An 11,763-nucleotide genomic window follows, 5' to 3' on the forward strand; every position below is an offset into this window, starting at 1 on the left:
ATTTGGTAAGTTAAGCTTTTAAAACTTTTTGGGGGGGGTTTGGATTTTGGGTTGGGGTGTTTGGAATTCAAGGACTTGGTGTTGGGGAGGGGTTTGCAAGAATCTGGAAGCTTGTGTGTTTTTTTCTGCATTTTTATGATTTTCTGTGACCATTGGGCCACTCTGCTGTTTTAAAACAAAAATTCTGGATTTGAATTTCTGTGTGCTGGGTGGCTGGGGGAACAGTTGGGGAGGGGTTTGCAAGAATCTGGAAGCTTGTTCCCCCCCCCCCTGCATTTTTATGATTTTCTGTGACCATAAAAAAATTCTGGGTTTGAATTTTGAAATGCTCTTTACAGTATGTGTGACTTTAAAGAGCACTTAATAAACTCTTGTTGTACCAAATTTGGCTTTGTTTGGACTTTTTTTGACCATAGGAACGCATTAATTGATTTTCAATGCATTCCTATGGGATTTTGTGCTTCGCAAGACGAAAAATTCGCTAGACGAAAAAATTCGCAGAACGAGTTAATTTCGTCTTGCGAGGCACCACTGTACTTGTCATTTGTGAAACACCTCAACAGCAGCTAGGCATCCCAGGATCCTCCAATTCGCCTCACGTCTTTTGGAGAATTCTGCACAGGGTCATCCTTACCAGTTCCATCACATCCAGCCTCAAAACCCACCGTTTCCCTCTCTTTCACATTCGTGCAATAAACACAACCAGCTCTAAGCTAATCATAAATCACTGGTTGTCTTGCAACTTGCTTCTGTGGATGTCAACAAAGCTTTCCAATGATGCCTTCTAGACAGCAACAGAGGGCCCAAGAAGCGCCACCCGAAAGGTAAGCTATGCGATATAGCATCATCAGTGTACATGCTACTTTGCAATAAAGGCATCCCCTCACCTGTGTCCTGCTGACACGTGCAGTTTTCAGCGCCGAAAGGGGGCAGAACAGAGGAATCCCCACTTGCGTGCGCAGCAATGATGCGTGGGAATGCCAGGAGCGGAACCCTCATGTAAGTGGGGATTCCCCTGTATTAACATAAGCAAACAGCTAGCTTACATTCCAAGTTTCAATAGTGGAGTAAATGTATATCTGCTTATTTTGCACAAATCCGATCACTAAGCATGCTGTGTTTCTGAACCTGTCATTTGCATTTCTACATAACTATGTGGGTGTGCATGGCCTTTTTGATCTTCCTCAAAGCCTTAAGATCAGCCAATGATTCCCTCCTACAGGATACCACAACAGTGTTTGAAACTCCCATTGTTCTGGGGCATTCTGCGACAGGGAATTTCATTAGCACAAGCAGTTTCTGAGCTCTGGGCGCAGGGCTGCACCTAAGATTTCAGATTTAAACTGTGGAGTGGAAGGAAAGGAGGACCCTTTTCTGTCTCCCCACTTCCGGCTACTCTCTGAACACTGGAGCAGAGACCCTCTTAAGAATATTAGGGGGGTGGGCAGGGGAAGGACTAGACCATGTGAAAAATGAACATAAGATTTTAGCTGCAGTTCATTTATTTTCAGCTTGCTATAAATTCCTGTTATAAAAAAGCAAACCTAGACATTCCATTTTTGCGTCTATAACCTAGGTTTAAGGTGCCATTTAGCTCCTAGTTTTCATATCTCTAACACTGTTCCTCATACTGGGGGCAAGCATGTCATCTACCAGACTAAAGGTTGTATCCAACGAGAATTAATCCAAGTAGAACCAATGTTAGATGCATCCTAGAACTGCTTCTGATGTTGCCCTGGAATTATGGAACACGAAATTCCCCTACTTGATTTGGGTCCGTTCTGAAACAGGTGCAAATATTTTTTTATGCCACTAGGCTTTTAAAAATTATTTCTCTATCTAGAAGAATTCACCTACTGTTAGGTTACTTAATGTTAGCTTTTGTTTACTTTTTTAAAGATGGGTTTCCATTTCACTTGGCTAACTGCTCTGTGACCTTTTGTTGAAACCCAAAAGTGGAATATTGTTAATGAATGGTAAACGAGGGAAGAAGAGAAGACTATACAAAGCACAGAAATTTCACTTCATGCGTGTTGCAGCCTTTTGTTTTCAGAAAGACGTTTGTAGGGTGAGGTTTTCAAATGTTTCAACCAGCATTAGGAACAGAGTTGCTTAGTAAAAAACATATGGCCAGACAGATCTATTCTGGACTTTCCATGCTCAGAATCGCAATCTGCTTCCAATACAACTACTTTCTACTTGCATTCTGAAAAAACAAGGGGTTGGGGGAGAGAGAAGGGGACAGAAAACTGCAAAAGGCCAAGTCTTTGAATTGTGAGAATGTTCCAGCTACAGCACTGCAAACTCAAACTGGCCGCGTGAACGTGTGCATAGGTTGTTAAACCAGGCGTTCTTATACTTAAAACGATTCTCTGGGGCTAAGGAAGGTTGCCAAGTTTTAGGGAAGGCCTCCTGAGCACGGAAAGGTCAGGGAGTCATCTCCCTAGGCAAGCATAAAAGGCAAGATTATTGACTTTTACAGTACTGTTCTGCATCTGAGATGGTTGCTGTGGAGACAACAAACAAAATACTCTGGCGATGAAATGGCAGCAGAGAAAAAAGAAAGTAGAAAGCCTTGCAAAACTACAGAAGAGGCTGCGCTGTTTGCATGCAAATAAGAACTGTTACCCCCCCACACACACACACAAAAATGAAAGCAAGCAGGACACAGAACTACATTATGCTGCCTTAAATGCATAAGGGATTCTGAGCAAAGGAGCGCTGAAAAAGCATCACTTGCTTTTTCACTTGATTTACACACCAGCTGAAAAGTCCCTTTGTTTAGATGCCTTTGGGTCAAATTATGCAGTTTATGCCTTCTTGAGAAATCTATGTAGTGAACCTAATGGAGGTGAGTCACTGTAAATATTCTGTAACAGTAGTCCAGAATCTCCACTACCTTCCCATCACCAAGGGTAAAATTCGAAGTACAGTGGTACCTCGGGTTACATACGCTTCAGGTTACACACTCCGCTAACCCAGAAATAGTACCGCGGGTTAAGAACTTTGCTTCAGGACGAGAACAGAAACCGTGCTCCGACGGCGCGGTGGCTGGTCTTAAACACTGTCCCACAAGAGGATGGTATGAGAGAATGTTTCAAGTGTACAGTGGTGCCCCGCAAGACGAATGCCTCGCAAGATGGAAAACCCGCTAGACGAAAGGGTTTTCCGTTTTTGAGCAGCTTCGCAAGACGATTTTCCCTATGGGCTTGCTTTGCAAGACGAAAACGTCTTGCGAGTGTTCCGATTTTTTTTTGCTTTCCCCCCTTTTTCTAAGCCGCTAATCCGCTAAGCCTTTAATAGCCGCAAAACCGCTAATAGCGCTAATCCGCTAAGAGGGTTGCTTCGCAAGACGAAAAAACCGCTAGACGAAGAGGCTCACGGAATGGATTAATTTCGTCTTGCGAGGCACCACTGTACAACTTTCATGCTAAGGGCAGAAGAGGCTGAATTCTTGATGGCCTCTTCCTAATTCAGAATTTACTTCCTAAGTAAGCTTCTCCTGTTAGGACAAGCATTTAACAGGAAAGGATGAATCAGGCATAGGCAAACCCGGCCCTCCGTAAGTTTTTTTGAGACTACAATTCCCATCAGCCCTGACCACTGGTCCTGTTAGTTAGGGATGATGGGAGTTGTAGTCCCAAAAGTTTGCCTATGCCTGTGATAAATGAAAGTTCCTTCTAGCCTTATCTGTTTTCATTGGTATATTTTAGCAGCTACATTTTCACTGCCTAATAACTTTAGGACCAGGTTTTTTGCTGCAATACCTTGCACAGATGCAGATGGCTAACTAACAGGAGATATTGGGGATGAAGTATGTGACAAGACACAAAAAGGAGGGTGAAATCACTTTCCAACCAAGTATGTGTATGTTAATATGCACACGTGCGGAAACACACCCATCTTCATTTTAGGCAAAAGGAAAAAATATGCAAAAGGAAGGCCTGTCCCCAGTACATTCACCACCTACCCACCCAAATTTGGTACATCAGCTGAACCCAACATTATCCATGCATCCAGTTTATGTAAGGTACATTTTGAAGTGGCATCTTAGCTCAGTTGCGAAGGGCAGCGTTACCAAGCAAGTTTTTTTCTTCTTTTTTTAAAGAAAGATTACACGCCACAGCAGTCAAGCCTTCCTCCCTTCACTTTAATGCCCTCAGAGACAATCATTAGTTTCCTTAATAAGGAAGTGATGGTGAAGAGGTGCAGGTGTAAAACAAATCTTTCTTTTCCAGAGCCATTACTGTCTCCCTGATGCATTACGATTATAAAATAATTGAGGAAGCAACTTTGCTCTGTTTGTCTTTATCCACGTAAATGTGTTCTGCAAGTAGGAAAACATTTCGCTGAGGGCTAAAGTTACCAATAATCCACTCCGTGGGGAAGAAAAGAAAAGACATATCCACAGGAGGTTTGGAAAATAAACCCGCAAGGGACACAAAATTGTCCGAGAGACTTGCACTAGCTATAAGTTTCTAAAGTGATTCAAAATCATGGCAGCTGTGGAGCTTCTGTTTGAGAAGTCTTAATTTCTTCCAAAAGGTTCAAAGGACTGTTTTATTGAACCACCTCATTTCCTTCTGTACTCCAACCAAACTGCCCCTACTGAGCTTACATTCTGCATTTGAGGGACAACTCCACACAGAATGTAAACTCAGTCTGTAAAGACCATGCAAATTACACATTCTCCATCTCCTAGCCTGGTCATAGCCAACCTTTGTCACAAGTCCAAAGTATGCGATAGTGGTTCCTGGGGATGCCTGGGTCGCTGATTTGTTAACCATCTCTTAGCTTACTACTGCCACTAAATAAATCTTTTAGTCGTAAAGGCAGCAACGAGCTTGAAAACCAGCTTGTCCTAAAGCATGTAAAAAGGTAAAAGATAAAAAGTAAAGGATCCCTGGACAGTTAAGTCCAGTCAAAGGTGACTATGGAGTTGCAGAGCTCATCTCGCTTTCAGGCCGAGGGAGCCGGCGTTTGTCCACAGTCAGTTGGCCAGCAGGCCTAAACTGCTACTGACGCATGGAGGACCGTGACGAGTGCCAGAGGGCACGGAAACGCCGTTCACCTCCCCGCCGGAGTGGTACCTACTTATCTACTTGCACTGGCATGCTTTCGAACTGCTGGGTTGGCAGGAGCTGGGACAGAGCAACGGGAGCTCACCCCTTTGTGGGGATTCGAACCGCTGACCTTCCGATCAGCAAGCCCAAGAGGCTCAGTGCTTTAGGCCACAGCGCCACCCACGTCCCTTCCCTAAAGCAGACAGAGGAACTGCAGCACCCCAGCCATTGCTGTGCTACAACTTCCATCATCCCTGATGACTGACCATACTGGCTGGACTGATGGCAGTTAGGGGTCCCAAAACAACAGAGATTCACAAGTTTCACACCCCTACATTAGGGCACAAGCCTCTCTTGCGCCAATAATCAGCTTCATTATCATTCCAACTCATAACCTCCTGCACAGCCAGCAAGCAGAGTTCAGCAACCTAGTCCTAGGAAGCTTTTCTACACTGAATTCTGACACACCATTTTTTTCTGCCCTACCCTCCCACTGTGCCTGCCAGGGGCCAGGCACATTTTCCCACAGGGAACCGGCCTTTCGTGAGGAGGTGGAGATGTCTGAGCGCCAGTTTTGGTGCCTAACATCGCCATCTGGATGGCTGGTGTGGCTGCAAATGGTCTGAGGGACAGCAGGGCACAAAAAGGTACGCCTCTTTTGGCTCTGCGCTGCCCCATGAACCAGCTGATTCGCGCAGAAGTAGAGCACCTAAAGAGGCACATGAGCCAAGTGATTCAAGCGCTCTTCTACCTGGTTAAAGAACAGTATTAGTTCGTGCTTATGAAAATGTTGCTGAATTAAAAAAAAATGTGACTAAGCATTCTGTTTTGGTGCCCACAGCACAGGTTCCAAGAGCCATGTGGTAAATAGCTTTTCTATCCCAGTTCCAACACTGGTCCCCCCCTAAAGTGTATTTCAAGCCAGAGTATTCTCTGCGGCAGGCCCCAAGTTGTGGAATTTCCCCTCCACATGTAGCTTTTGTCATATGCTGAAGACCCACCTCTTTACACTGGCTTTTGACATTCTGAGAGGTATATTCTGGGGCCACCTTATTCTCTTGATTATTTGTTTAAAATGATTTCTTTGCACAGTGGTACCTGGGGTTACATACGCTTCAGGTTACAGACTCCGCTAACCCAGAAATATTACTTCGGGTTAAGAACTTTGCTTCAGGATGAGAACAGAAATCGTGCTCCGGCGGCAGCAGGAGGCCCCGTTAGCTAAAGTGGTGCTTCAGGTTAAGAACAGTTTCAGGTTAAGAACAGACCTGCGCAACAAATTAAGTACTTAACCCGAGGTACCACTGTATTTTAAATAGTAGTAACCTGAGACCATGCGGTGAAGGGAGGGTAATTTTTTAATTTTTTTTTTTATAATGCTGTGCCTAGGCCACAGCCCTTCAAAGTGAAAATGTTAAAACTTAAGGACATTCTGTTCTAAACTGTTTTGGGCTGTGATGGGAGTTTCTGATGGCTGAATTGTTTTACTGATGTGTGCTATGTTACTGGGGTGGGGGAGGAATGAGTTATATTTTATCTACATTACAGCAGCTCTTTTTTCTACAGTGGCTGCTACTTTCTATTTTATCATTTTGTATTTACGCTGCTTTGTATTTTCACTACCAAGCTGCCTCAACTGCTAGCTTGCAGAAAAGGTAGCGTATAATCTTTCCAAGCACCCCAGAACTGTCCACACTAATCTTACTCTGGGATGTTCAAACCGCCCTTGGATCTACAGTAGTCGAGTCTGATTAAGCGTCCAATTATCCACACAGAAAGCCTTCATATGGTCACCCCAGCAGTAAACCAGCGACAACAGAACAGTAGTCCAAATCCAGCCTGTGGTGGTAGGTTCTGTACGAAAGATGCAGCTAAATTATGACCAAAGGCTGACTTCAGTATTTGCTTCCGTTAACTGTCTAAAATTCAATAATAATAAAGTTAAGCACAACAGGAATGAATGAAATGAACGAACATATTGCACTCATCCCCTTATTGCGTGTACTTCGGGTTATTAAATAGTGTGTTTTTTCAGGTACTACAATGGCAAATATGAAGTGTGGCAGATTTATGACATTGAGGATGAATACGTTTTTAGGGAAGGGTGGTGAAGGAGCTATACTGAACTTCAAATTCAACAGACCTTCCCATGCCCCCTAACATTTAAGCCCAACTGCACTTTGGATTTTAGCTCCACAATGAAGTGTTCATTACTCTTATACCAAACCACTTAATCATAAAGAGTATTAATTTATTTCCTTTACATACATAATTAACAGCCGAACGGCCATTCTCAACCTGGGGGTCCCCAGATGTTGTTGGACTACAACTCCCATCTTCCCCGATCTCTGGTTATGCTAGCTAGGGATGATGGGAGTTGTAGTCCAACATCTGGGGACCCAGGGGTGAGAAAGGCTGGACTTGTATTCAAGGGAAATAATCCTTTTAGCTCGTTACAGCGAAAACCTAAACCTACAGTACTAGAACGGCTCAAGCCAGAAATGTATTACTCTTTAATGGTCCAGATTCATCACTGTTAACGTGAATGTACCCCTTCATTCATTTAATAAAAAAATTATACACCGCCTGTTAGTAAAAACAACTTCAAAGCAGTTTACAAAGAGAATTGCTGTTTTGAACCCTCTACCAAGGTAATTAAAAGTACGGTAGATTTTCCCTCACGCTGTTTCAAACCATCCGTGTGGAGCAGATATGCAAATTCCTTCTGAGAATTACAAGTAGAATACAATAACTTACTGTGGATTAATAAACCTGGAGTATAAGGGGCAGGAAAGATAAGCTGTGATTTTGAAGCTTTTGCAGGTTCCTAGACCTCTTTGCTGAACAGGTTTCTTTGGTGATGTTTTCCATTTACAGATAGCCTAGTAGTTTATAAAAAGAAACGCAGAAAAAGTCCTTGCCTAATTTGGCTTACATACTTGAGGTTTGTTGCATCTTCAGCTAACGGATTATTTTCCATAACCAAACTGAATGAACAAACTTATTTTGATTCATTGTGGAACCGGTCAAGGTTAACGGTTTCAACCACACCAAAGCAAAAGGAAGTGTTTCTCCTCTACATACAAATGAATTGAGCCAACACAGCTGATCTTGTCACTTTCTAAAACGCTGCGGATCATCACATAAGGGAACAGTTACCTCCTACCTCATCCATCTAGTTTAAAACTCCCTTCTCTGCAGTAATCACATTAAGAAAGAAAAAACTGCACAAGACAGGACAACGGATTGCCAGCTTCCAGTTAAGAGAGAAAGCCAACTAGCCATTTCTCCAATTTTCCAAATTACTACTTTACGCCTACAGTTTCAAACAGCTGCGCTCCTAGAACACTACCTGCTCACATTAATTAAACGGGGGAAATTAACGCGCTCTCTCTCATTTCAAGAAGAAAGAAAAAAGGCCAGAAAGCTGTCTGTAGCTTTACTGTGGATAAGCTGTCAGTGTCTGCCTTATTTAAGGTACCCTATTTGGAGGAAGCCACGTTCTCCAGCAAGCAGAAAATATCCTGCAGCCATGATGGTTTGTTTTCAAATTGCTCCATGCTCCCCCCCCTCCCCATCTGGTTCCAGGAATGCCACCATCGTAGCATATTTAAAACATCTTGTGGCACTTTGAGGGGCAGAAAGGAGGCTATTGTTGAAGATGCAAGTTTAGACGAGCTATTTAAATGCAAGCGCAACCAAACTCAGATGAAAAATGCCTTCATAAAGAACATGCACCTTTACGCCCTTTGCTAAAGAAGAGATCCAATATTTGCTCTCACATAATGTTGGGCCCTGTATAGCTAAGTAATTTATAAACACAGGAAACAATGCAAGTGGCCAGCCACACGGTGAAATATCTTTCGGATTACATCTCCGCACATCTTTAGAAGACATGTCATATTTTTGGATGTACCTAACAATGCAGTGCTGACAAAAGGAGCCATGAAGAGTGGAAAGCTATTGCGTTACAGAATCCCCAAAATAAAAGGCCAACTTGTTCTGCTAAACTGTTAGGAAGCTTGGGTTTAAAAACAAAGCAGTAATGTAAAACAGTCTGCAAGAATGGGAGCTTGTGAAACCAGTGAGATTCTGAAAAATAATTCCCACCCAATACTTGAACACTATTTACTATTGTTAAGTAACTACCTGTTAAGGGCATTCTTACAAGTACAATACTTTTTATGAGTAGGAAAAAACCATAATGTTATTCTTTATTAAACTTATATACTGCCAATCATAAAAAGACCACCTGACAAAAAACATGACTACGATTTGAATTAGTAAAATAGAAGCTGAATTCAAATTTGTTTCACACGACACTAATTTCAGAAGTTGTAGAAAACATACTTTGGCACTGGTATTGAAAGATGGTGATACAGTAAGTAGTGTTTTGCAAAAACAAAGGTTTACCCTATTGCCCTTGTCCAAAATTTTACCTTTCTACCTCTTCAGACCCATCCATATTCTGTGGAAAGATACACCAGTTGTCTGTCCCTTTCCACCTCAGAGGTGACTGCATTTCAGGGATGCTGGACGTATTAGGTTTATGATGTCCACTGGGATCCTTCGACATGAAAGCTGTGCTATAAAAATAAAATAGTATTCAAGACAAACGGTTGTGGGTTAGAGGTACATCCGAGAGAAGGGAAGCAAGGAGGGTCTGAGCTACTTCGCCACCTTCTCCGAAAGAAATTAAGAACAGAAAGCAGGTCAACCCTGCTAATGGCTACATATGTGCATTTAGTGAAATTCAGTGGCAAAAGAAAAACAAAGCAAATGTCAATAAAAGGGAAGTTTATTAATGGGAAGTTGATTGGCATTTTGATAACTGAATAATTTGGGGGATTGTTATTGTTATAATTTGGCTATTGGAAAACTAATAATAAAAATGTGTGTGTGTGTTATCTTCCTTCCATATATGAAACATGGGCATGGCTCACTCCAGGACAAAATCTCTCCTGCCCTACAAATGCCCATATGTCTTATGTAGCGACATTATTTAACACATAAAGGTCTAAGGCTGTAAGAAATGTCCCTTAGCGAACTCAAAATGGAGGCAACTGGGCTCATACTCAAGATTGGATCACAAGGATTAGCTACCCCTTTAACTTCTAAGATGCATTTCCGAAAAGGATGGCTAAAAGAGCTGTTATGACTGGATTCCCCGCACCTCCTCACTGTTTCCAGTACACGTTAATGAGTAAAGTGGGTCATGGGGTGGAAGCTCAATGTTTGATCAAACTCAACACATAATCTTCCCCTACTTGCCTTTCCCCACCAGCTACTGCCATCTCTGTGTTAAGTTTTACACTCCTCAAGACGGGGAGATCTCTTTTCATTGCTATTTTGCAGAGTGTTGTACACATTGGTTCAAAAAGAGCTGTGGGTGTTGGCTACAGGCAAGAGGGCCTGCTTAGTGGTGGCACCAAGACTTGTTCGTCTGCTTTAAATGTTTAGGTGGCCAATAGCTTCATTTCAGGGGGCGTTTAAGTTAAAGTTAAACTAAGACTTGGTGATTTATGCGACTGGTGTCCAATTTTGCCATCTAATGTTTATTCCTTGTATATGAAGTTTTATTTTTTGTCTGCCTCTTTGTGGACCCATTTTGGGATAAGAGGTGCAAAAATAAAGAACGGTTATCACCGCACACCCCAAGTATGTTTAATCAGAAAGAGCCCCAGTTTGTGTTCAATGGGATTCACACCCTGGGAAGTTTAGGATTTCAGCCTTTATAGTACATTTAATGGCCCTTTTCTTCTCATCTTCAGATGTCCCACAATGAAGTCCAAAGAGCGGTCAAGGAAACCGCCCTTCCAGCCTTGCTCGTAAACATTATTATTTCAGAAACTTGGGGGGGGGGGCAAGCCTGTCTCACAAACATGCCTCTCTGAGGCTGCTTTGAGGCTCTTTGAAACCATCAAGAGGCATATACATTTTATGAAATAATTAATAATAACAAAAGAAGCAAATGGTAGCTCCTGAGCCCAGTCGCCTAAAGGCAATTCTTACTCACCCCAAGCAACCAGCCAATGTGAACACGTGGGTTTTATCTGTCTGTGCCCCCCAACACAATGCAAAGTGAAGAATTAAAACGGGGGAACCTGCCTCGGCCCCTTTGAATTAGGGAACAGTTAAATTAAATGAATTAAAACGGGGAAAATGCGGCCTGCCCCGCCCCAAACCTTTCAAGAAGGCATGTGCACCCTTAACAATTATTATATTTTAATATTTTGCTGGAAGCCACCCAGAGTGGCTGGGGAAACGAAGCCAGATGGGCAGGGTATAAATTATTATTATTATTATGATTCCTGAAGAGACCCACATGGGCGCTCCAAAGCCCCACAAGGAAAGTGGCTCTTTTCAGAGCAACGTTGTCCCTTCCAGGCAATGAATTTCCTGAAAAAAGGAGGAAGTTTTAGGCTGAATTAAGTCTGGATGATTTGCTCAACTGGTGTCTGGTTTTGCCTTTATGGCGGGGCATTTTTTTTTTTTTAATGCCTGCTTCTCGGTGGCCCCATTTTGGGTGCAGAAAAGCAAACACCTGTTGTTAGGGGTCCTGCGTGTCCCTGAATTAATTTCACAATGAAAGGATTTGAGAATGTTGTATTATTTGATTGTTGTTAGCCGCCCTGAGCCCGGCTTTGGCTGGGGAGGGCGGGATACAAATAAAATTATTTATTATTATTATTCCCCACGT

The 11,763-nt window shown here is 42.7% G+C and overlaps 1 protein-coding gene across 3 annotated transcripts in view; it reads right to left on the bottom strand.

The window, feature by feature from the left end:
- Positions 1-11,763, bottom strand: part of SETD2 (SET domain containing 2, histone lysine methyltransferase) — an 89,540-nt gene that overhangs the window by 76,370 nt on the left and 1,407 nt on the right. For all 3 annotated transcript variants that reach the window (XR_014212213.1, XM_082192096.1, XM_082192095.1), the window contains exon 2: positions 9,503-9,649. Coding sequence is in view for 2 of the 3 variants with exons in the window: in XM_082192096.1 (XP_082048222.1) it covers positions 9,503-9,649 (147 nt within the window). In the remaining variant the exon portion in view is untranslated. The remainder of the gene's footprint in view (positions 1-9,502; positions 9,650-11,763) is intronic.

Source organism: Podarcis vaucheri, assembly GCF_965113315.1.
Source record: "Podarcis vaucheri genome assembly, chromosome: 12".
Taxonomy (NCBI): domain Eukaryota; kingdom Metazoa; phylum Chordata; class Lepidosauria; order Squamata; family Lacertidae; genus Podarcis; species Podarcis vaucheri.